This window comes from Pogona vitticeps, chromosome 3 (genome assembly GCF_051106095.1).
Source record: "Pogona vitticeps strain Pit_001003342236 chromosome 3, PviZW2.1, whole genome shotgun sequence".
Lineage (NCBI taxonomy): Eukaryota > Metazoa > Chordata > Lepidosauria > Squamata > Agamidae > Pogona > Pogona vitticeps.
The window spans coordinates 61085243-61112500 of NC_135785.1; the positions used below are offsets into that span (position 1 = coordinate 61085243).

General features: G+C 42.9%; 2 protein-coding genes across 2 annotated transcripts in view; one reads left to right on the forward strand and one right to left on the reverse strand.

The window, feature by feature from the left end:
- The window catches only part of BBIP1 (BBSome interacting protein 1), a 394683-nt gene that overhangs the window by 149026 nt on the left and 218399 nt on the right, over positions 1-27258 (reverse strand). The window lies entirely within an intron of this gene.
- On the forward strand, positions 19985-25991 carry ADRA2A (adrenoceptor alpha 2A). The gene has a single exon (XM_020779847.3). The coding sequence runs from the start codon at positions 20922-20924 to the stop codon at positions 22293-22295; it is 1374 nt and encodes a 457-aa protein (XP_020635506.3). The 5' UTR covers positions 19985-20921; the 3' UTR covers positions 22296-25991.

Below are 27258 nucleotides of genomic sequence, written 5' to 3' on the forward strand. Positions count from 1 at the left end.
GTTACAAGCTGTTGGTAACCTTTTCATCTCCAAAACCTGGCTCCCAAACTCTGTTTATTGGAAAGTGTGTATACAATGTTAAACAATCATCAGTACAGTTTGTGTGCACATGTGTCAGGGGTGGGATGCATAAGGTTCTATCTTGGCCATCTGCATATGCTAGTGTGGCATCTGGCCAGTCTGCTAATGGGATCTCTTTGAATTCTAAATTCAAAGTGCCTACTACCATGTCTTAGAGTGGTTCTGCATCAATAGCACTGGACATTTTGAAAGGATATATCATGGGTCCTGTTATCCACACTGGAACCAACATAGAAACTGGGAGAGAGACATTAGATAGCAATTTGCCAAGGTTCTCTTCAAACTGAAGATGGATGGGTTTTGTATATAAACTCGAGCAGATGTTACTGAGGTTCCATCAGATTTCAAGCGTTGCTGGGTAGGACCTCAAACAACAGGGTCTTCTCTGCTGTGGCATCCTAATTGTGGAATGAAGTCTCCTTGGACGCCCAGCTGGCACCATTGGTGCTTTCATGTCAGCGACAAGCAAAATCCTGGCTGTTCACCAAAGCCTTTGGGATTTAAGGATCTTGGCTTGAGTAGGTTGACAGTTTTAAATTTATACAGAATGACTTGGATCCTTGTTAATTTCCATTTATTTGCCACTTTTCTTCCCAGGTGTTCAGCATTACTGACAATTTGCATATAAACTAACAATCTACTCATATGGGATTGGAAATCACTTTCATATTTTTTTAATTCTTTTTTATTCACATTTCTTCCACTTGAATTTTCCTCAGCACTTCAATGCCCTGAGAGCATCTCCAGATCTATTTGGAGAACCTTTGAGGGACCTGGGGTGAGGGAAGGGATTGTGACTTTACAAATACAGCCATAAATGCTTCCTGTTTGTGCACAGGAAACCTTGCCTGTCTATTTATGAGGATATAGCAACAATCAAATGTGTGAAGTGTGTCTTCCTTTTCGCTGGCTATGATGAGGGAAAAACTACCCTGTGCAAAATACTGAGTTCTGAATCACAGCCAAAACCTCCAGCCTGAGAAATGTGTTTCTCAGCAAAATGGAGGCTTTCATAATGTTTAGCATATAGCTTTGCTGAACTGTGAGAAATGGCAAACCTTTGCATGGGAAGAAGAGATAAAAAATGGCCAAATCTCCATCTTTTAAATATTGGTTCTCAGCTTGTCACTGTTCCTTGATCTGTAGTTGCACTGACCTAAAGTTGAATGTTTCACAATATGGATTACACAAACAGTGCTGTACTACAGTCAGACTGTAGACATACACACCCCTAATTGTAGGAATTATGATCTTGCATGGCTTTATTAGCACACACCATATATTTTGTCTCTTTAAATTATGATCTGTCAGACAAGTGGCGACATATTCTTTGTTATATTACCTTCATCAAAGCCAAATGCAGGATAATCACCCTTACTCACCAGCATTTTTGATATTATAGTCTGTTTGGGCTACAGTCTTAAAATCTCACTGATGTCAACCAGATCAAGCCTCACTGATGCCAACCAGCCCTTCTGCCAGCGAGTGCAATATCACTGTCCCATTTGATGAAACTAAGAAAATACAAACATCCAGCCCTATTAGGATCAATGGGGGGAGGAGAGCATATTGTTTGTCTGAAAATCCACATTTTGAAGATTTATCTGAAGCACCAGTTTATAGCTGGATAAGTTTTTTTTGCTTTTTGCTTGCTTTCCCCCTTATGCTACTAAAAAGGGCAAGCTTTTGCTATAATCAAGAGCTGAAGAAGCAGGAGCAGTTAATCTTATCAGGAAATATCTGTCAACTGACACCTTTCATATGAACCTGCCTGTAGTTTAAGATCTGCTTTTGAGGACTTTCTGCTTTTTTCAACACTCAGAGAGATTAGTTGGATGGGAAGGGGGAATGTTTCTGTGCAGCATCCTGACTAAGGAACCCATTCCTTCAAAAGGTTAAACTAGTGTGTGCTTTGTTCAATCGTAGATTGACTTTTGACACATGTAGTTCCTTCTTGGCATTCAAGGACCATGTCAATATTTTTGAAAAGTCCTGGAGCACAGGCAAACTGCCAGAGGACTGGAAAAGAGCTGATGTGGTTCCAGTCTTCAAAAGGGGGCGGGGGAGTGGATCCAGGAAACTACAGACCAATCAGCTTGATATCAATACCTGGGAAAATCCTGGGAAAAAAAATCAAGCAGCAGATTTGTGAGCACCTAGAAAATAACAAGATGATTACTAGAAGCCAGCATGGGTTTGTTAAGGACAGGTCATGCCAAATGATCTTATTGCCGCCTTTGATAGTGACCAAATTAGTGGACCAAGGAAACACGGTGGATATAATAGACTTCAGTAAGGCATTTGATAAGGAAAACCACAACCTTCTTCTGCATAAGATAGAACAAAGTGGGATAGACAGCAAAACTACCAGATGGATTTGCAGCTGGCTGACCAACTGCACTCAGTGTGTGGTCCTCAATGGAACCACATCTGCGCGAAGGGAAGTGCACAGTGGGGTCCCTCAGGGTTCTGTCTTTGACTCAGTGCTCTTCAGCATCTTCATAAGTGACCTGGATGAGGGGATTGAAAGAGCACTCATCAGATCTGCTGATAACACAAAGCTGGGGAGAGTTGCTAATACATTGGAAAATAGACTCAACATTCAGAAGGATCTAGACAAGGGGTCTCAAACTTGCAGCCCAGGGGCCATTTGCGTCCCACCGGATGATAGTTTGTGGCCCCCAACTTGCCTTCTCCCTGAAGCGCCCATGCGTCCTCTGCTGTCAGGAGTAAAAAAAAAAAGCCTTGCCTCGCTCGCCGGGTCTCTCCCCAGACAGCGCCTCTTGCACCCTCCATCCGGAACTGCAGCCTGCCAGCCAGCCCTCCTGTCTGCCGGCTGGCAGGCTGCAGTTCTGGATGGAAGGGTGCAAGAGGTGCTGTTCTGGGGGAGAGCCAGCGAGCAAGGCGTGCTGCCATCCCTTTCCCCTGAGAGCCCGAGCCATCGCCGAGTGATGCTTGAGAGCGGAGCTCGCTCCCGGCCCGTCCTCAAAGAGCACCTCCAAGCCATCAACAGCAGCTGCCGCTGGCTCTTCCAGGGAAGCAGCTCTCTGGCTCTCTTTCTCTCTTGGCACCTCCAGCACCAGCTTGGCCAGTGGCCGCCTCAGCATGTGGCAGTGCTTCCTCCTCCTCCTCCTCCTCTTCATCCTGCTTCAGCCACCTCGGCTCTGGAGGCTGCCTGGGCTCACCTCGCAAAGTTTGCTCCTCTGTCATGGTGGGGGTAGCTGCTGCTGCTGAGTCCGCCTTTTTTGAGGGGGGCCTCAGAGGAAGGTTGCTGGACCTCCATGTGTATGTTTGTGTGCGTGCATACGCGTGCGCATCTATGGGGCCCCCTGCCCTGTTCTGTTTAATTTTATGGGTACCGGTGGGGGCTTTTCTCGGTTTGCAAGGAGAATTCTGTGAGTTTTTTTTAAAATTTTATGTCGTGCCCTCCTGCCCCCCCCCCCCCGCTAGGCGGTCGCTGGTGCTGGTAGTGGTAGTGAAGAAAGAGCCGGAGGGGGTCGTGGCCATTGACGAGGGCTCGCACGCCGCTCCTCCTCCTCCTCGGAGCCCCAGCTGGGCTAAGGAAACTCCTGGATGGCTTCCTCAAGCTCTTGCTCCGCTTGGCAGAAAATTTGATGCGCCCCAGCCTCACCCAGTTTCTGCCTCCAGCGGCCCCCAGGTAAATTGTGTTTGAGACCCCTGATCTAGACAAACTTGAACATTGGGCCCTATCCAATAAGATGCAGTTCAGTGGCAGGAAAAGTAAGGTCTTGCACTTAGGCAGGAGAAACCAGATGCACAGGTACAGGATAGGTGGTACCTGGCATGACAGTAGTACCTGTGACAGGGATTTAGGTGTCCTGGTGGACCACCGCCTAAGGATGAGTCAGCAGTGTGCTGCAGCTGCCAAGAAAGCCAACACAGTCCTAGGCTGCATCAACAATGGGATAGCATCAAGATCACGGGAAGTGATAGAGCCACTCTGTACCGTGCTGGTGAGGCTGCACTTGGAGTGCTGTGTTCAATTCTGGTCACCACAATACAAAAAAGACCCTGAGGCCCTGGAAGGCATGCAGAGAAGATCAGCAAAGATGATAAGGAGACTGGAGGCTAAATCTTATGAAGAATGACTAAAAGAACTAGACATATTTACGTCTCCCCTCAGAGAAGACTGAGGGGAGACATGAAAGCAGTCTTCGATATCTGAAGAGTTGCCATAGGAAAGAAGGCATCAATTTATTCTCCATTGCACCTGAGAGTGGGACAAGAACCAATGGGTGGAAACTCGTCAGAGGGAGATCCAACCTGGAAATAAGGAGGAATTTCCTGATGGTGGAACAGCTTGCCTCCTGATGTTGTGGGTGCCCCGTCGCTGGAAGTTTTCAAGAAAAGACTGGATAGCCATCTACCCAGGATGGTATGAGGACTCTTGCCTTGGGCAGGGGGTTGGACTAGAAGACTTCCAAGGTCCCTTCCAACCTTAGGAGGATGATTCTATGATTCTATACAAGGTAGAAGCTTACCATTGAGTCTCAACAAAGCTGGCCATCAAGAGTTAATGAAAGCAATCAGATATGAACTTCTCAACCTCACACCAGCCAAACTGGTTCTCAGATGAATTGCTCTGTAAGTTTATGAGGTTGCTTCTTCCTTAAATATAGTGAAAGGAGTGTCTCTTCAAGATAATTCAGAGTGGCTCTTGCAATATTACATATAAGGAAATGTGTTCAGCTTGGCCTGGGTTGAAAACCTTTATGCCACCATCACTGTAGTGCTCTCTTGCTCTCCACTCCCCGCCTCCATTCATTCACACTGGGCTCTTTCCCTCTCTTTCACCCACTCCCTCCTCCCACCCTGCAACTCATTCAACTTGACCCAGGGTTAAGAACCCATTAGTCCCACCTGCCCCCAGTGAATAGACACTCTTTTCCTCTGGCCCAACACCTTCCCCACTGTTCTTTGTCCTTCACAATTCTGAGTCCAATAGTCATTTGTTAGAAATGTAACTTCTTTAGATTACAGCACTGAAAATCCCTTTGTTGATATGGCCAGTTGAGATAACCCATCAAGTTGTTTAAGTGGGGGGGAAAAACAGTAGCATATGTGCAACATTTTATTTTTCTGGCTTTGAATGTTTCAATAAGAGGACCCTCCATGTCCCAGAACTCCCTAGGGAACTTGTTTGAACTCATGGCTTTCAAAATCTGCCAGTCAGTGTAGTCACTTGAGATAAAATTTACTCAGTTGTTTAAGTTGGGAAATTGATAGTATCAATGGAAAACTTTGGATGACTAGCTCTGTTAGAGCATTAAAAGTCCCAGAATCCCCTGGCTAACATGGCCAGTTGAAATAATAACCATTTGGTGTTATGGGACCACAGTAGTATCAAAGCAAAATGTTATGTTTAACCATTTCAGAGTTCTTTTGAGGTATGAGGAATCCCTGAAAGTTAACCTCTGGACTGTGCCTCCCAGAGCCCTCCAGCCAGCATGACCAGTCACAATATAAACAGCCCACTTATTTAACCTGGGACTTCAGTATTAACCAGGCAACTAGGCCTGGCAGTTAAAGAAATATTTTTGGACAAACACACAACTTTATGCTATATTTGCAAGACAGTTGGGTGTATATATGGATGAATGTGTTTGTTTTAATCCATCTTTCCCTACAAGTCACAAGGTGCCATACAATGTGATGGAATAGAAAACCTTTTTGCATTGCATTCAATTGCTGGCACAGTTTCCACTGTATACACAGGACTTCTAGCCCTCTGGCTGCAAGGGTCATCCCATTTGGCTTACGGGCAAGGCCAGCTATGCATCTATAGCCTTTTACTGCTCCTCTCTGTTGAGTGAACATTGCTACATTTTGTTGCAGGCCCTGTTTTGTATTCTTCCAAATGCACACTATTTATCAAGAGTCTCGCTGAATATACTTGAAGAAAATGCTGTGGCACTGTTTTGAATTTACAGAGCAGGCTGTTACCAGTCACCATCCATCTTAAAGGGACAGGTCTCTCTGAAACAGAAATTCCTACATTGCAGTCCTTGTTCTCATCCATGCACCACTGCTTGTGTCAATTCTACCATTATTTTAACCCTGGTTTGTACATAAATGGAGAGGCAAGACTGATGACAGTTTAGTAACAGAAATGAAGAAAGGGTGTGACTCTACTGACACATTGATCTCTATAATATTTTGCTTTTTGTTTTATACAAAAGTAAGTGTCATCTTTGCGGCATGACACCAGCTTGCTCAGATAAAGGAGACAATTTTAAAATTGGGGCTTAAAAAAAAACTACTCAGATATTTGCTGGAAATCCAGTGTTTTAGTACAGCACATTAAAACCTGGCCAAAGGCATGAGCCAGGTTCCTGCTGGATAGCAGCCAACCTTAAAACCTCACTTGTATGCTAACACAGAATTTTTTTATTGCAAAAGTTTCTGAGAGGTGCTGCTCCCATGCAAGCTGAAATTGCTGCTGCTACTGCTCACCTTATGTTTCCAGAAGAAAGTCCTGAATATCTCCTTGAACAATCAGCAGAAAAATCAAACCGCTTGTGCCATAGTTATTGTGCTAGAGGCTTGCTTCTGTTGGACCCTGGCTGTAGCTTTTCATATGATACTTTTTGTTATCACTCATGGATCTGAACCCTTTAGGGTGCAATCCAGTAAGTGTACTTGAAGTCAATGCAACTGGGGAGACAACCTGATTTAAGAGCAGTAAACGTGGTTCTACACTTGTGTCTGCAGATGTACTGGTGTAAGCATGGGGGACAGTTGTCAGAGAATAATTGGTGGGTGGAGGGCATTTGTGCAATGCTTAAGACTTCTTATGTGCCCCCTTCTTTTCTCTGAAAGTTTCACCTTCCCTCTGTCACCCACTACCTTTCTGACCTCAATTCCCACTTTAGATCCAGTTTGCTTGTGCAAGTGAGGCTCAAGCATGCATCCAAAAACACAACTAATACCTTGTTAATTAGTAGCCATATGCCAGCCTGATTTATGCAATTTCACTTACGCCGACCAGTGAATTTAAAAATGCTCCAGACCATATAAATTGTAGAAAGGGCTCTGTTTTTCTCCTCAAATGATAAACTTTTCTTTCCTTCTGTCTATTTTGGGCGGGTTCATCTTGATTCTCCCTCACCCCCTTATACTTTGCATTTTTCTCAATTAAACATCTGTTTAATGTCTCCTTTTAAAAATAAAATGTATTTTTTTTTTTAATGATTGGGATGGGGGAGTTGCTTTAAGGCTGCAGGTCAGTCCCTCAGCAACGCATGCAGTTCCTTCAGCTCCATTCAGGAATGAGGGCTAGCCTATACAAGAGGCTGACTTTGCAAGTGGAAAGAGGTGAAACATTTATCATGCCAGAGATGCATTCTTTGAGAGCTGCCATGTCTTGTACATTCCATGTGCAAAGGAAGCAAATTGTGAAAATCTTAAAGTAAACAAACATAGTAGGGTAATCAAGCATCATCACCTCCTAGGAAAGCGCTGCTTCTAATTGTGAACTTAGCATCTAGTATACCTTGGCCCTCAGTTTTTCTCTTCAGAGCAGGACCTCACAATCTGCGTGTTGATCTGGATATCTGAAAGGAGCCATTTTTCTGAATTATAGTGCAAACAAGGACATCAGGGCACTGATAAAGTGGTGTGCCAATGTCAAGTAAATGGACAGTTGGTTTAATTCTACTCCTTTTTCATGTATTCACAGTAAATACTTGGGGGGGGGTAGAGGTGTTGGGGCTACCATTTCCATCAGTCATTACCACCAGACATGATGGTGAGGGCAGGAATATAGGACAATATCATACAGAATGTCGCCCATTTGCCACCCATGGCCTAAATGTTTTTTTTCTGGAGGAGTTAAAGGACATTGTTGAAGAGAAAATGGTACAGTAGGACACCCCTATCTGCGGGATCAGTATCAGCTGATGCATTATTTTAGGTCTCCAGCTGCAGAGCTAAAAGTTGGAAGTTCAATTCCCCACTATGCCTCCTTGATAGGGGCTGGGTTTGATCTATAAAGTCCCTTCCAGCTGTACAGGTCTAAGATGATGATGATGATGATGATGATGATGATGATGATTATCTGCTTCCTGAGAAGACTAAATAAAAAACTTCAGAAATACGTATTTACCAGAAATACATATGTACCAGAACTGGCTACTAGAGGGAGAAAGGGATCATGCAATATATAGCGTTCAGTACTTCTGTTTATTTTGGTGTCTGCGAAGGGGGCCTGGAACCAATCCCCCACGGAGTATGTATATTGAGTGGGACTGCCACTCAAATGATGTATCATTGTTGCCAGAAAGACAGCTCCAAGTACCGACAATAGGTCTCTGTGCGTGCACACATGCCTATGTATACTTGGTGGTAACAGAAAGGATAACTGAGGAAATATGGGAGGCTTGCAAATGAAAGAGGATAGTGTCTGGATCCCTTATAAAATGTCATGAGTGGGGCAAAGCAACTGCACAACAAGAGCTTTGTTTGAACAATAAAAGCCCTGCTGAGATGCATCAATACCAATAATTTTGCTTCATAATTCTAATTTTTAAAATGGGTGTATTTGCATCACGCAATAAGCTGAAATACTAAAGCACTCTGGCTGCTTATGAATAAAACACCATGCCTGTTAATTTCTTCTCCAAGCAGAAGAGGCTGAATGAACCATGACCCTTCCAGTGGTTGCTGCTGAGCACAGTAAAACCTTGGCATCTCTCTCTCCCCTTAGACTCTGGCATGTCCAAGGAGGTACAAGCTGGGGCTCCTGATTCATACTGTGCAGTAAACAAAACACAAAGAGAAAATCTCTAATTAGCCCTTCCTATTTGCAGGAACTGCAAAGTGGGACCAGTTGAATGGCATGCTAGCTTATTTATGATAAGTCAACATTCTTTAGATGCTTGGCTTCTTGTGTCATGTGGATATATACGCCCATTGTGTCTTCCATGCTTTGAATGTCCTTGGATCTTTTGGGAGTGTACATCAATTGGGACTTACAATTTAGACTGGCTAAATTATAAAAGTCATTTTAAAGCTCCAGGTAAAGCAGATACTTAAGAGGAAGCCTAAGAACAGGACAGGAGAATAATAACAAGCTCTTTAACAACTGTTTTGGAGAGGGCTGTGCTTTTGATACAGAAGATGATACATGGCCATCATGACTAGAAGTTCATTTTTGAATAGCCTGGACTCTTAAGGCTTTAGCAGGATTTCTGGGTCTGGATCTGGAAATTCAAAACTTGCTCAGTTACAGCAGGCATTGGTTTAGCTGCCTGCAACAGAGGGTTGCAAGATGTCTTTCTTTCATTTATTTAAAATATTTTATCCCATTTTTCTCCTTTAAAAGAACTCAAGGCAGCTTACATCATGAAAAGACAATATTTAAAGCTAAAACTGTAAGTATACAAATACTAAAATGGATCAAACAAATAGCACACTAAAAGACAGTGAACAAAAGCAACACCAAAAACACATTCAAAGCAGTAAGGAACAACCATCCATTAATAAAACCCCACTCAGGCAGCCAGATCCTAAGGGAAAGGTTGCCTGAAGAGAAAGTTCTTCTTTGCCTGCTTGTGGAAGGATGAAGTTTATGAGATGATGGAAATGATGTAGTTCCAGTATGACCATTCTTATCCTACACCACATGATGTCAAGGCTGTTAGAGAGAATTAGGAAAGCTGGCACAACACTGTGGGCAGGAAATATAGGATTAGGTTCTTCTCCATGAAATAATACAATCACTCTTCTCTCTTGTCAGAATTGTATTCTGAACGTGCATGTTTACTCCATCGAATGGGCTTATTCAGTCCAGTGGGATTTATTCCCTCATATGTGCACACAGCAAAGGTAGAAATGATGAGCAGTCTAACTGTGGAAACGGCTCTTTGAGCTGCTACAGCTCAAAATGGTCCATGATGACACCAGGTTTTAAACGTGATCTTAATGCTCTTTAATGGTTTCCCTGCTTACCACCATCATTCAGTTTCTTTGTGCACTCCCATGAAAGCCACCACTACTCTTTGATCCACAGTGGTGACCGCAGGTGTGTGTTTCATTTTAACCAAATTTCCTGCCCCTCCTTTTTACTATAACAGTATTTTACTCTTTTTGATACCTTTATAAGATCATTAGCTTTTCAGCCACAGGAGCAGTGTGTGTGTTGCACCTAGTTTTGCCTGTTAGACAATTAGATTGTCTCTATTTTAAACATGGCTGAGACTTCCTTTAGAGGGGGGTGGCCTTCCCATTTAAAACTTTTAAATAAACGAATGAATTTCAGAACTGATGAACTTTTCTTCCAACAGCATCCAGCTTGCAGATTTCTCCCCACCCGCTGTTGCGGGGAAAAAAAACCTCCTGATACTTCAAATTGTCATTTCTCTACCAGGCTTCTGTCAGTAACCGTCAGCTGCAGATGGAAATAACAGACTTGCTACCTTCTGGCTGCAATGTAATTAGAATGAAAAGAAATCATCCAAGCAACCATACATAAAACTGCACTGACTTGAAATGGCCACCAGGTGTCGGTGCATCCTCGATCTCTTTGCTTTTCCATGGCTCAAGTCACTGTATTTCATTTTGTTCAAGATTTACCCTGGGTAATCACAGGACAGGATTCTTCTTTTTGTACATGAACTTTGCAAGCCATTTACTAGCAACATAATATACTACTACTTAATATGTAGTTATGTACTAACTTCAGATGTCATATTCTTAGTAATATATGGCCAGAACATTTTCAGAGGTGAACAGACGTCAGTCAATGAAAACTGCAAAACCCTGGAAAAAAGCTTTCAAATATAACTTGTCAATGACAAATACATGCAAGTCTCTTTTGGAGCATCATTGTAACTTAAGAGTGCAGAGCTAAACTCACTCACTTCCTATGGAAAAGCCCCATTCAATCCAACGGGATTTACTTTTCAACTGAAGAAGTACATAACTGGGTTGTTAATTAGCTCTTGTTGCTTCTGACTTAGGTTGATTCAACTAGAGTTTCTGAAGAGTACTTTACCATTGCTGCCATATACACAAAGACATTCTCTCTCTCTCTCTCTCTCTCTCTCTCTCTCTCTCACACACACACACACACACACACACAGAGAGAGAGAGAGAGAGAGAGAGAGAGAGAGAGAGAGAGAAACACACACACTCACAAATAGAAGATAGTTACATAAGTTGGGTATCTGCAGAGCCAGAGGTCAGAAGTTTAATACTCTACCATGCTTTGTACGACGATAGGGCAAGCTACTCAGTCCAAGAGGAAGGGAGTAGCAAATTGCTTCTTAATACTGCTTACCTGACAAGGGTCACCATCAGAATTGACTTGATGGTGTGTACAGAAAAATATGGCTATGTTAGCAGAAGGAAATGAAATGGGCATGGGGAGGACCTTATGACCCCGGCATTCCAATAATTCTATGGTTCCAAAGTTGGGGTCTGGATAACAGCAGAATTACCTCCAAACAGATCTCGCTTTCTTGGATGAAGTAGTAGATAAGAATTCTTTTTATTAAAGAGATACAATATGTATGTATAGCTGGACTCTTCTAGAAGGAGAAGGAAACATAGGCTTTGCTCTTTCCCCTCTATAAAAGAGAAAATGTCTTTGTGCTTTGTGAAAATCTTCTGAAAGAGACAGCAAGAGTCAGAAGGAGCAGGCTAGAAGGAAGTAGATTTTGTGGAGCTTTTCTGCCCCTCAAAGTTCCCCCCTAAACTCGATAGCAGAGTAGCAAACATTTACAAGGACTTAAAAAAGGAAAAAGAAACCTGCTTTTTCTCAGACAAAACCAGACCAAATACAATCATACAAAAACCCAAGAATCACCTCCCCAATCAAATTAATGAATTAAAACCTGGGGGGTAACAGGCAATGTTAACAATTAGAAAAATGCAAACAGACAGGCCTTTAGTTGATGGTAAAAACACCAATAATAGGAACCCAGCTAATCTCAGTGGGGAAGCCATTCCACATGGTGGGAAACAAGACAGGGACCAAATGGCTATGGCATTTGTTGGGGCGTATATGCTGTGAGTCTCCACAAGTTTATATGGGTAAATAAGCGATATATTTTACAAATGCCACTATGCCTGTAGCGATCTCATCTAAGGAAACCAAACCCTGCCAGTTTCTCACTGAAGTATGAAAGTGTGATGGTAATTTTCATGTGACCATCGTTATGGTCCCGTATTAAAGTTTGATGATTTTGTTATTTCAAGTAACATGAACACTTGACTGCCTGTCTCTGTTACTACAGGACAAGTATTCAGTGGCAACAGCAGAAAAGTAACTGTCCTAGACACATAAAAGTTAATTGGATGTCTGAAAAGGAACTATGGTTTACTTTATACTGGAGCACTAGCACCTGGTGGAAGCAAAGGGAATAGGTAGGTGAATGTGCGTTGTGAGTTCAATTCCTTACTGTGCCTCTCAGGAGAAGAGCCAGCCTACGTGACCCTGTACAATTTATTTATTTATTTATTTATTTATTTATTTATTTATTTATTTATTTATTTATTTATTTATTTATTTATTTATACCCCGCCTATGTGCCACCAGAAGGAAAGCCTTCTGCGTCTACCTAGAAAATTCTGGAATGGATTGCCACATTAGAATCAACTTCACGATGCCTATCTGCTTCACTTCAGGCTCACAGTTGACATACAGAGCCCAAAGGGAGAAGTACACATCAGGGGCCAAGTAACGGGGTCACAGCTGATCATGAGCGATGGTCCCTCTGCCCTACAGAATTCTGAATTTCAAACATGTAACTTTGATTGCAATTTAAAACAGAGAATCTTCCCACACTATTCACAGCTAATGCATTTTGAATGAACAAATATGCTAGAATGTGTGCTCACTTTACCTGAAGTGACATCAGTTTTCACCCCACAATCTCTCCTGAGCCACCTGGGAGATCTCCTTGCATACTGATGAAACTTGCCTCAGCCTAGGGATAAAGCACATACTCAGAAAAATCCACTTCTAGGAATTTTCCTTGATGTGGTAAAGGAAGTATAACTGTGAAAGAAGAAGCAAGAGGAGGACAACATGCGTCATTCAGATTATCTCTGGAATATAAACAACAACCGCTTCTGTATGTCTAATTCCTGAGTCAGGCATAACAAAGCCAATCATGCTTCGGGGAAGAAAACATCCAAGGACCAGAAAAGAGATTTCTTTTTCAGCATGTGTGTTTTGGCCCTCAATGATGGCAACCTTTGATTTCAGATTCATCTTTTGCGGCTATGAGTGGGTGACAGAAGGAGACAGAAAATGCATGTTTTGAGTATGAGTGAAAGTGGGTGGGTGTAGACAAGTGGCGGCAGGGCACTGCCAAATCATTGTGTCCATATTCATTACTGATCACAGAGTTCGGCTCAGACCTGTTTGAATCACCCATGTGCACAGCCAGTACTTGTAAGAGATATGCAAACAGACAATTGTGGATGATAGAAGTTATGCGCAGCACTTTGGCAACCCGTGACCATTCAATGATTCATGTGGTAACAGAATCTGAATACACGGTCACATCAGCTGGTGATGCAGAGCTTGACTGATCGCAGGCAAACATCCACAAAGGGAATAGTTTAAATGATTGATACCAAACTCCCTGCGCTCCTTGTTGTAGAGAATGCATCTCTGGGAATATGAAACATTTTGTTACAACATGAGGAATTATAGTAAACAAATATTTTGAGCCCATGCTTCTTGACGGCATAGCTACTGAGCTAGCCTTGATTCAAAATCTGGTCTCCCTTCTTAAAAATCAAGCAAATAATAATAAAAAAGAGCCCTGTTTATTCCACCTCTTTGGTTATCTCTGTCATTCATGCACAAAAACACGTACTGTGTATTGATGTAGAAGCAGACATTGATAATGCAGTCCGTGTACAACTTTGCTCTTATCTCACTGTGTTTCACATCAAGATCTCCTCTTTTTCTCTGGAGAGTCTTTTTCTGATTTACATTTGTATTGGTACACACTGGTAAAACAACATACAAAAAGTAATCAGTATTTGCCTATGCCAAATAATTTGTTGAAAGAAAAAAGCCAGCCAGCCAGCCAGTGTGGTGTAATGCATAGCATGTCAGACTTGTACTCAGGAAACTTTGGCTTCATATCTCCACTCAGCTATGGAAACAGTCTGGGTTGTGGCAGCAATAGTAAACCACTCCTTGAAATCTCACTTACCTCAAGAACCCAACTTGACATAACACAGCAATTTATTTACTTACTAAATCTCTTTTTAGCCATCAAGACATAAATGATAATACAGAGCAAAATCACTAATCAAAATTAAAAGCAGAGGAGAAGTATATATCTATATTTTATTATATTTATATCCCACCCAACTAGTCATTGACTACTCTGGGCGGCTAAATATATATTACCCCCCACAAATAAAAAAGCAGAGGCCAGTTTGAAAATGGTCAAAAGCTAGGCAGAATGGGATGGTTTCTATTGACTGCCCAAGGCTGGAGATGGGGCCAAACTAGCCCTCCTAGGACATGGGTTCTATAATTAGGATGCTGCTGGTCCAGAAGTCTAGTTTGTCTTGGTGGTGGGACACAGGGCACGAGAATGCAATCTTTCTGATACCCTGGCAACAAGCTGTTTAGGTCTTCATGGATAAGAGCTGCCACCTTGAACAAGGCTCAGAAACAATTTGGAAACCCTTTTAGCTGGTGTAAAAATTGTGTTATATGAAATGTTACATAGATGTGGTTGTACCTTTTGGGGTTAATCCAGATTTAGTCATATTTAGAACAGAGCCACTGAAATCCATAGGGCTTACTCAAATCCTATTGCCTTCTTTCCCCCATTTGATTTGATTAGGTTTAATCTAAGTATGATTAACTGTGGATCCAACTCAGTGGAAACACAGAAGGGAGAAAGGAGGAAAACGAATGGAAATATGTGAATGTGTAGAGTGCATATTTCTCTTCCTATAATTAGATTTCACACAAACTAGAAATCGGCGGGCGTGGAATCGAAGGCAGAATGAATCCTCTCCCCCAGTACCAATCCACTCATCTTTAACAGGCAAGAAACCCTATCAAAAATAGTATTTCACGGCAGTACTTACCACCTTAAACTGCATTAGCACTACTTCTTCAAATAACATGCCAATTTTGTGAACATTTTTTCCTTCCTGATTCCCAGAAAGGATTTTAATTCCTCCTGATGCATTTGAAATTTAAGAATGGTATGGGTAACCAGACGGCAGTTAATAAGTTTTAGAGTGAATTTTGTCTTGAATATACACACTGGAATGTGGTGGAAACCACCAGGTTATGAGATTGAGTAATATGCTAGACTAACAGGGTAAATAGTAAGGAGAGCTGTGTCCCAGTGCCCAGAAACAAAGGCACATTCTGTTTCCTTCTCTTTCTCCTTCCCCACAATCTCTGATCCTGAGCCAGATATGCTGCCTTCTAACAGTAGTTTCTTTGCTTCAGTGCAGAAGAAAGCTGCACCCGCTGCTGAAAAGTCTAATCAACGCTATCCATTCCAATCATGCTGACTGCCGGCTGGGGAAAAGGGATGAAGGAACGGGTAGAGATGAATTCTTAACAAAGTTTGGGAAAGTGACATGTATGTTGATCCAAAAATGTTGCAAGTATTTCTACCCATACAAAAGTGATGGCTTACTTTCTGAATACTTGCAAAATTTTTAGATCAGCTTAAGCTGCATGCTTCTAGCCCTTGTGTTTATCTTTATTCTAGAGTGAGATTCATGTAGTATGACTGCAGAGAACCTGAGAATCCCAGCCATTCATAACTAAGAGAAAAAAAGTTGTCATTGTAAGGATGAGTCAAGTATAAATACATTTTAGATTGTCACCAAACATGCACTTTTGTAAATGGATTGTTGTGCCTTGTTGATTTTAAAATATTTTAGTATTGTATTTAACATTTTTATATTAATATTTGTTTAATTATTTTTAATCAATAGTATACTTACTATTTTTAGTATTTAAATGATGTTTTTAAATGATTTAAGCCACCTTGAGTCCTTTTTAAGGAGAAAGGTGAGGTAAAAATTATTTAAATAAAATAAAATGCTTTCCTGGAAGCAAGCCCAGCTGAACTCAGATACATTTCAGCTGTGAGGCTGCCTTAATTTATTTTTGCAACTATGAAATGAATCTGGATGTCCTGTGCATATTAACTGGCAAGTATTAGCATATAATTAGATATATCTATATTTCGGGAAATCTGCATGGACAATCAGGAATTCTACAGGATCAAGGAATCACTGATTTGCATAGAGCTTTTATGATGCAGTTTTGTCAGCCGTAACAGGAGAATGCATCTAAACACTTTGAAACCACTTTCACTCTAACAATATAATTAATAGAGCAATATCAAACAGTAACACAGGGACTGGTAACATTGATTCTCCAGATGTTGTTGACCCTGTCATGAACTGTGTTGTCCAGAGTGTAAGGGAGCTGCGGCCCAGCATCTGGAGGCCCACCCCTGCTGCATGATGTCACCCTTAGAAATTAAAGTTTCATAAATGCAAAAAGTGTGGTACCCTGTCCCTTTGTCATGGTGAAATGACAGTGGTCCTGGAATGTTGGGGTATTGGCAGGAAGATGCTACAAGTGGGTAAAGACTATTATCTTCAGACAAGCTTTCCCTTAATGACTGTCTGGAAGGTTGTTGTTGTTTTTTTAATATGGAGTGTTGTGCCTTGTTTCTTTGAATCTAGTTTTGGTGTTGAGTTTGTTTTCTGCTTTAAGCATGGTACTTGTTTGATTATTTTTAATATTTGTATGCTTACTGTTTTTTGCTTTTAAATACTGTCTTCTAATGATGTAAATTGCCTTAGGCCCTTTTTAATGGAGAAAAGCAGGGTAAACATTTCAAATAAATAAATACAGGAGAAACACTAAACATATCTGCTCAAAAGTAAGAACAATGAAGTCAGAAGGACAATGAAGTGGCTCTACCATAGCAACCTTAATGTACACAGAAAGCATATCTGTGACTCTCGAGAAACTGATGTGTTCAGAGGTGAACTAGGATGGTAGACTAGTTAAGAGCTGGAGCTGTGATTCCTACTGATTTTCTGCAACCATACTTTTGAGAAGTATTACTTGATTACCGATGGAAACATACAATAATTTACAGGTGAATACTATTCCTATTACTGCTGTGCTAACCACAATAAAATCCAAAACATCAGATGAAAAACAATAACTAATGCCCATACTTCACTCTGGCTCAATTCATCCTTACACATATTTGCAGGATCCCTACATGTGATGTGGAGATGGCTGTGCTGCACACACACTGAATATGAACGTAGCCATTTATTTTTCATGTCTGTGTGCATGTGCGAAATGGGCACGTTTTAGAAGCGTATGGTTGTGCGAAATAAAACCTCTATGTGCCTCGTTTGCATGGGTAGATAAATACTTCTTTTGGGGAGGGGCTCAGCACAATGCAAAGCTCTGCACAAGGACCTTGTATAATTTCAAGGAGAGTGGTACACGGGCAGCCTATATATGTTTGGTGTATTTGGAGATTGCTGTAACATTTACAGAGCTACAAGGGCCCTGAGTGTGAAGGGATAAGAGGGCTATGTCGTACTAAGGAGAGGGGAAGTCAAAATACTTGTTCCATGAGTATGACCACTTGTCAAACATGTACCTGTAAGAAATGTCTAATTATAATGATTTTAGAACTCAAGAACTGGATGGGGCCCCCTAAGGATCATTGAGTCCAGCCCCCATCAAGGACACACAATGGGGAATGGAACTCCTAACCTCTGGCTCTGCATTAACATGTGAAATGAAAATAAGAAGTGGAATGGTAAAGTCTAATGATTTCAAAGACGTATGGAATTTAAACTTGGAATATATATGTCTTTGAAGGGGAAAGGCTAGATGACAGCAGAAGAATCATTGTATTTTTTGGAGAGGAATGGGGTGAAAAGTGGTACAAATTGACATTATTGGTTACTTAGTTCCAAGGATCATTGACTATGCAAAAGTTTTTAACTGTGTCAACCACATTAAACTATGGCAAGTCCTTAAAGAAATGGGAGTGCCTGACCACCTTCTCTGTCTCCTGAGAAATCTATACGTGGGACAGGAAGCAACAGTTAGAACTGGATATGGAACAACTGATTGGTTCAAAATTGGGAAAGGAGTACGACAAGGCTGTATATTGTCTCCCTGCTTATTTAACTTATATGCAGAATACATCATGCGAAAGGCCAGACTGGAGGAATCCCAAATTAAGATTGCTGGAAGAAATATCAACAACCTCTGATATCCAGATGATACCACTCTAATGGCAGAAAGTGAGAAGGAATTAAGGAACCTCTTAATGAAGGTGGAAGAGGAGAATGCAAAAATAAATAAATAAATGGTCTGAAGCTCAACATCAGAAAAACTAAGATTATGGCCACTGGTCCCATCACCTCCAGGCAAACAGAAGGGGAAGATATAGAGACAGTGACAGATTTTACTTTCTTAGAATCCATGATTATTGCAGATAGTGACAGCAGCCACGAAATTAAAAGACGCCTGCTTCTTGGGAGGAAAGCGATGACAAACCTAGACAGCATCAGGAAATCAACCCTGAGTGCTCACTGGAAGGACAGATCCTGAAGCTGAGGCTCCAATACTTTAGCCATCTCATGAGAAGAGAGGACTCCCTAGGAAAGACCCTGATGTTGGGAAAGTGTGAAGGCAAGAGAAGGTGACGACAGAGGACGAGATGCCTGGATAGTGTCATTGAAGCTACCATGAATCTGACCCAACTCCGGGAGGCAGTGGAAGACAGGAGGGCCTGGCGTGCTCTGGTCCATGGGGTCACAAAGAGTCGGTCATGATTTAATGACAAGTTCCAAGGGTGAAGGTGGCGCAGATGGGAAATGTTTATTATGTGTAGTTATTACTGAGTTTGTATTTTAGTCTCATTTCTGTTATTTCTAACTTCCTTTTCTTACCAATAAAATAAAATAATAAAAAATGCCTCTGATTCTGCAGCTGGAGACTTAAGCCACCAAGCTATCCAGCATTTTGTTTGTTAACACTATCATGTTACCTGGATTAATATCCCAGCTTTCTCTGCTATAAAATAGTTGTCTCCCTTGACAGAGGCTGCCCTTTGTCCCATAAACAACTGCTAGCTGTGTCAAGTTGGCACAAAGCTTATCGTCTGGATACGACCTGCCAATTACCAGTTTAATTGCCCCATTCCTGTGTGAAGCGACCACTACTACTTCCTCTATTACCTGCATCCTCACCTGGCCTTGACTCTCATCACCACGGGAATAAATAGAGTGACACTCTTTGTGTCTGAAGCAGTGAATTTGGGTCCCTCGATACTGGCACGGAAATAAACCCGTTAGTCTTTAACGTGCCACAACACTCTGCCGCCTCCCTGCCCGGTTCCTTCTTTTTGCCACCCTGGTGAGACAGACCAGGGGAAGACAGTGACCGCCTTGGGAAATACCAGTAAAAGGCAACGTGCCTTCGGCCATGCGTTTCTAATTAGTTGGTTCCGACGTTTTTTACTATGTAGGGGCCACGGGTATAAAAAAGGTGTGTGTGTGTGTGTGTGTGTGTGTGTGTGTGTGTGTGTGTGAGTGTGTGTGTGTGTGTGTGTGAGAGAGAGAGAGAGAGAGAGAGAGAGAGAGAGATCAATTGTTCCAAGGTGAAAAGTCTGGAGACAGCAGAGGTGCGCGGAGAGCCCGTCGCCTCGGGCCACAAAAGCCTTAGGAGCGCCGAGAGGAAAAGGCAGGCTCCGGGGGCGCGTCTCCGGCCGCTCGGCGTCGCCGGGAGGTGTGTCGCGGGTGGGCGGCTTCTCGGGAATCGGCGTCGCCAGGCAAGGCGAGGCGAGGCGAGGCGAGGCGGGGCTGCCGGGGCGGGGGCTCAGCGGGACTCTCGGGCAAGCGCGAGCAGGTGCGCCGGCGGCGGGGCAAATGTCTCCTCGGCCAGGCAAGGGCTCCAGAGGTCTTCCGGGAGCAGCGGCGCCACCGGCACCACGAGGGCGACCGGGCCGGCCCCCTCTCCCTGAGCCCAGAGCGCGAAGGCTGCGCGGTGGCGGCCCGGCAAAGGCGGGGAAGCGCGCAGAGGGGGCCGGCCGTCCCCACGTGGCGCTGACGCTGCTCGTCGGTACCGCCGGACTCAGCCGGGGCTATAAAGCGAACCGGGAGCCGGCACGGCAGCGGTCGAGCGGACAGCACCGGCGGAGGACGGGCGGGAAGGCGGGCAAGCGCGCAGCGGCCGCCGACAAAGCGCCCGGCGGTGCCGTCGGAACTCGCCGGTCCGCCAGCCGCGGCCCCCTTTTTCCAACGCCCCGCACAGCCTGTCCGTCTCTCGGCGCGCTCCCCGCTGGGTGGGGAAGCGCGAGGCACCTCCCTCCCTCCCTCCCTCCGGTCCGCCCGCCGGCCCACCGGGCATCCCCTCGGGAGGGTCCGCCTTGCCCTCCGGTCCCCGCGGGGCCCGCCCCACTCCCGGCGGAGGAGAGCGGAACTTTGGCCTCCCGGCTCGAGAGCGGCATTCCGGGCGGGGGGCGATGAGCCAAGCCGGAGACGCTCCTCGGCGCCCGTCGGGAGGGAGGTGACCGCCTCGGGCAGGGGAGGGCGCAGGACCGACGGGAGAAGCAGCCCGGCTCGGAGCCGATCCCCTCCCTTTCGCTTCCCCGGCCGGCCGGCTGCGTTAGCTCTCTGCTCGGCGGCCGCGGCTGGTTCTTCGGATTGGCGCCCTGCCCTCCGCGCAAGACTCGGCGGTGGTGGCGAGCGGCTCTTCGTCCTCCCAGCCCGGTGTTCCTCGGGGTCGCCTCGTCCAGCCGACGACGGAGCTCGGGTTGATGTTCCACTGGGAGAGCCCGTTCATCGAGACCGGGAGGTTCTCTTCCCTGGCGCACCTGGGCTCCTTGCAGCCGGAGGGAGACAGCCACCCCCACCAGCACATGGATGGCAACGGAAGCCTCAACGGGAGCGATGGGGGCCAGAAGGGGAGCCTGCCTTACCCCTTACACACCACCTTGGCCCTCATCTCCTTGGCCACAATGCTCATGCTCTTCATCATCTTTGGCAACGTCCTGGTCATCATCGCCATCTTCACAAGCCGGGCGCTCAAGGCCCCGCAGAACCTCTTCCTGGTCTCCTTGGCCTCAGCTGACATCCTGGTAGCCACGCTGGTCATCCCCTTCTCCCTAGCCAACGAAGTGATGGGCCAGTGGTATTTCGGCAAAGTGTGGTGTGAGATATACCTGGCCTTGGATGTCCTCTTCTGCACCTCTTCTATTGTACACCTCTGTGCCATCAGCCTAGACCGCTACTGGTCCATCACCCAGGCCATTGAATACAACCTAAAGCGCACGCCACGCCGCATCAAGAGCATCATCTTCCTTGTCTGGGTCATCTCAGCTGTCATCTCTTTCCCGCCGCTTATATCCATAATGAAGCATGGTGAACCGGAGAGTTCAGTCCGTGAGCAAAGCAACCTTAAATCAGAGAAGAAGTCCCCCAGCTGCAGTATCAACAAGGAGACATGGTACATCATCTCATCCTGCATCGGCTCCTTCTTTGCACCCTGCCTTATCATGATCCTAGTCTATGTCCGCATCTACCAGATTGCCAAGAGGAGAACCCGTGTGCCTCCCAGCAAGAGAGGGGAGGCCACAGAGAAGAAGCAGAATGGGCTAGCAGACAAGGAGGGCATGCCTGCCATAACCAAACTGAATGGGGAGAAGGTAGCAGGGACAGGAGGAAACGAGGAAAGGGAGGAAATCAATGGCATAGATTTGGAGGACACTTCTTCTTCAGAACACAACGAGGACCACCAGTCTAGGAAGCAGGAGAAGCCAAAGAAGGGCAAAGGTAAAACCAAGATAAGCCAGATTAAGCCTGGGGACAATTTGCCAAATAAAGTGGAGGAGGACCCAAACAGCAAAGCGTCCCGATGGAGAGGCAGGCAGAATCGAGAGAAACGCTTCACTTTTGTCCTTGCAGTTGTGATTGGAGTTTTTGTGATCTGCTGGTTCCCTTTCTTCTTTACCTACACATTGACTGCGGTCTGTCACAGCTGCTTTGTGCCTGACACCCTCTTCAAGTTCTTCTTCTGGTTTGGTTATTGTAACAGTTCCCTCAACCCTGTCATCTACACTATCTTCAACCATGACTTCAGGAGGTCTTTTAAAAAGATTCTCTGCAGAATGGACCGGAAGAGGATTGTGTGAAGGAAAGGACACACATTTGTTTGTAATGCCAGTTGTCTTTTGAGAGACTGGGCTGTGGGTGAAGTTTTGGACGTGGCTGGCACCTTGCCTGGTTAAGAGACCATGGACTCTTCAAAGACATCAGGTGAGACAAATGATTAAAAAAATATTTAATGCACAATCTCATTCCGAGTGGATCTGTGTTTGCCCAGAGATGGACTGAAAACTGTTTGTAGGCATTGGCTCTGTACACTTATAAGCTTGATTCCTTACACACTGAAATAAACCAATGGGGGAGGGAAAGTAAGTCATATTTAAGAAGCACTTTCTTCCTGTTCTTCTTCAGTGTTCTTGATGTCCTCATAAAAACAACAGTATTGCAGCTTTGAGATCTGTACATCTTTAACTTTTGTAGGAAAAATGGTTTTGAAACGGCTTCACTTATTTCTTAAAAACACGAAGTATATACAACAACAGAACTGAACAACACACCCAAATGGACTACAGGAGCCATCTCATCAATCTTAAAATGTAATAGTATTAAAATAACAAGATTTCTAATGTGATTTTGGATTTGGGGCTATAACAACTGATAACATAAGCTTGAAATGGCCAGTGTTTTACTGTGTTCCCAATATGTAACTTTTGTTTTTTAATTTCATGTTTGTGTTGTCTCTTTATGCAGTGTTGTTCAAAAGCTACACGTCCTATTTTACCATCAGCTGAAAGAAACAAATATTGAAAAATTCACAGTGTGTCAAATAGATTCTGTCTAAATGATGAGCTCTTTTTCTCTTACCATGCAAAGCTCATGAGCAATCAGATTCTCAAAGGGTTATGCTGAAGTACTCTAGCCTTTATCCTTCCACTGATATATGTTCAGTGCTAACTTATTTCCTCTGCCTGTGGCTGTAAATAGATCATGCAGCAGATAAAACCTTTTGTTTTCCTTTGCAGTATGAACTGATTTACATTGATTTTTAACATTTTCATTTGTGCTACTTATTCTGTATAAGAAAACTACTTTTACGCAAGAGAATGCTTAGTCCCTCTCTCTCTCTTTTTTAAAAAAAGAATAATTGTATCCACAGAAATGTCAGGTTTCAAGTTCAGATTTGTTATATATTAATTTCTTTTTTATTTGTGCTAGAGTGAATATTATTGATGGCTATAAAGGAGAAATGGGCCTAATGCTGTAATTCTATTTTTTGTGGTGTGTAAAAAAGACCTAGCAGCACAGGAAAGAAAGAGTTAATCGTTTTGTTGACAGATCTTTCTGACTTCTTAAAAATTCAGAAGTGTTTATTGCAAATGACTTCCTTGTCTCATAAGGCAAACATCCTTAAGATTAAAGGATGGGAAGGAATCTGATACATCTCTTGAAATAGTCTTCCCAAACTAGCGGCTTACTGAATGTGTGGACTATAAATCCCATCATTTCAGCCAACATGGGCAGTGGTGGCTGTGAGATGATGGGGACTGTAATCCAACACACGCGGAGGGCACCATGATGAAGACTGCTTTAAACATTATGATATTTTTCTAAAAATATAATTTGAATCATAAAATCCTCATCACAGTACGGAGTTGTCGCTGATGGTAAAAAAAATTGAACCACATTCACGACTATAATGCTGTCTGATTTCCCTTAGTTTTAGGGAAGTTTTTAGGTGGACTATCAGCCCTGTTTCTAAAAATGTCTCTATTCTTTCTCTGGGACATGATGGACATCCCTACAACTTCATTTAATGCCATAAAAACAGATCTTTAACCTCAGGAGTGCCTCCCAGATTTGAAATATTAATCTGACCTCTTCAGCCCAACAAAGCAGAGTTGTCAAATGTAGCATTAAGAGAAGAGGAATGGGGAGGTTATTAGTGTTCAGGTGTTGCTGCATTCCCCTTTAAAATAGTTTTATGGTTGAAGAACCTGCTACAAATGTTTACATACAGTAGTTTCAGTACAGAATTTAGAGTTGGGTTGTTCTCCTTGCTTTTTTTTTTAATTGCAAACGGTTACATATGGGCTGAAGTCCAGTTCCTTAGTGCAGTAAATCACAACTAGAGTAGGGAAATTGAATCAGTGAGGATTTGGTGAGTCAATTCTTCCATAGGTTCCATTGATTCAATGGGCCTGCTCTAGTAGTGACAACAAGCAACAGGATTTCAGTCACTGAGTTGTAATCTGTGTTTAAGTGTGCAGGGGAACATTGGTGCTGAAGAAATGATGCATAGCCCAGAGCACAGAAATTGTACGTTTTTTTCAACTACTATATTTTCCATAACAAGCATGGCCATGGAGGATACGACAAAGTGGTTTTTCCTTTGCATCTAAATAAAAATCTACAGCCCAAACCTGTTTTCCCCACTCATTGACACTAAAACATGATATATCCAGTTCTGAAACACTCAGAAAAAGAAGAGGATGAGACACAGAGAAGTTTTACTTCCCATTTGACACAAACTGTGGCTCACGTGAGCTGTCTGAGAAAAGTGAAGCAATATGCCACATACCTTTATTAGTTTGTGGGATGTCACTTGGGCATTCCAGGGCAGTTTGAGAATGAGAGACTAGTCCCTAATAATTTTTTGCTGGTGGCTTAACTATTTAGAAGCCATTGTGGTAATCATGCTGTCATGTTTCAAAAAAAGATATTTAAATAACAAAACCAAATGTATTCTTCCTGGTTTCTTTGGAAGTTTTCAAAATTAGAAGCACCAATATTTAAACCCACTTCTCTATGACATCAAAATAAATAAAGCTATAGGGCATACATTTAGGAAAACTGAAGCAATTCTAACCCAGTATGGTATAGTGCTTAGAGTGTTGACCTAGGACTTGGGGGAACTTAAGTTCAAATCCCCGCTTGGCCATTATGTTCCCTGGATGATTTTATGCCACTCATATTCTCTCAGCATGACATACCTCAAAGGGTTATTCTGAAAGTAAAGTGGAAGCTGGAAAATTACATAACTCACCTTGTGTTCAGAATTCAATAACCAAGATATAAGTGTGATACGGAAGTAAACTTATAAGTCTCATTTATAAATTGGCATAACTTTGTTATTTCTGGCATGTGCCCATAAATTTGCATGCCTCTGGTTCACATGCAGAAAGTTATTCTGTCCACGGAAGTTGTACTCCTACTTTCAGTAGAGACATTCCTTTACGGGTCAAGTTCTTTTTCCATAGAAATGAATGGGGTTGTCCATGCCCAGGAACTCTATGTTTACCTACTACGACAACTATTATTTTATCATGATAAATTCAAGGCTGGTTTAATCACAAGGCTAAATCTAATGCTTAATATTAATTAGAACAATAGAGCTTATATAAATGTTCATTTAACAAGTTCCATTCATTCAGCATGTCTGCTGTAGTTATTACTTAAAATTGGATTTAGCTCACAGTGTTTTGGTCAGTTAATCTGTAATCAGTTAATCCTAAGTGAGAATTTAATTGGCCCTATTGCAAAACTCTTGTTTGAAGTGTATGGTTTTGCTTATTTGGAGAACTACAGCATTAAGTACAATGTATCCATTTCTGAAACAAATATAACACAAATGCCTTATGTTGGGTCTTTCTTTCCCCTGGAATGCGTGCAAAATTCATCAATACTGTACTGTGTATGCTTTTAAGAGAATGATAAATGTAACATAGAAGTGGCCATAATGGATTTTTTAAAATATACAAATTAAAACAGTTTACACATCCAAATGCATGCTAAAGCTTATTTATTTGTGTTTCCATCTGTTCATAAATTTAAGGATTCATCGGCAATGTAGAATTAACACTTTAAAGTACGTACTCTAACAGCGTCGTGTAGTTGGGTGAATCATTGTTGTGCTTTATGTTAGAACCATGATTTGGTCCATTGTGCACAGACAGACTGACTAATAATTCCTTGCAGTTTTTTGTTTTGTTTTGTTTTCTCCTTCAGGGCACAGGTACTCTGAAAGAAGAAGAAGAAGGGCTTACTGTGTGGACAGCTTAGTGTTTGCATGTTCAGATTGGTTTTTGTCCGTGTGATCCCCCTCCCATCTCTTTCTTAAGTGAAATGTTATTCCAGTCTCACATTTACAAAGTGCTGTGGATGAACTGACTAACTGGGTCACAAGTGCCAGCAGAAATGCTTAGGGTAGGAGTCAAAGCAGTGCTTTTATTCAGTCAAGTCTCGGGGCAAGAAAGGTACATTTCCACAACACTGAGGGATTATTTGTTTGAATTAATCATCTTCAAACACTGGGGCTCAGTTTGCCATGCAGGAGTTGGCAAAAAACATGGTATCCGCGTGCAAGAGGACAAGAGGTTTCTTCATAAATAGTGAAGGCTGGATTGTCTGATTTCTGCAGAAATGACACAGTGCCACTAGTATCTTGGTTTCTCATCTCTCATACCCAAATCATATGTTGTGGCTTATGGTCTGAATGGGGTGCCACCCTCCCATTCCAGTCACAAGCAGCAAAACATGCAATACAGTGGGGTCTCTACTTAAGAACTTAATCCGTATTGGAATGGTGTTCTTAAGTTGAAACGTTCTTAAGTTGAAGCAAAATTTCCCATAGGAATGGACTGAAAACCAATTAATCCGTTCTGACTGTTTTTTTGTTATGTAGAGGTGTGTTCGTACATTGAAGAATTAGTTCCCATAGGAACTAATGCAAAGCTGGTTAATATGTACTCTACCACTAGGGGGAGAATTTTTTTTAACCTAAGATGACCTAAGGTTAAAAAAAAGAGCAGGAAAGGTTTTTTTTCCTGTTCTTATCTTGGATTTCTGTTCTCAAGTAGAAGCAAAATTTAGCAAATGGAGCTGTTCTTAAGTTGGATTGTTCTTAAGTAGAGACGTTCTTAAGTAGAGACCCCACTGTACTATGCATGACCTTAATATAAGCAGCTGCTTGACTCTACCCGTTTTTGGTAGTAAATGACCATTGTATTTATTATATTGCCACAAGTATGTCAGTCCAGGCTTGCTGGGTGC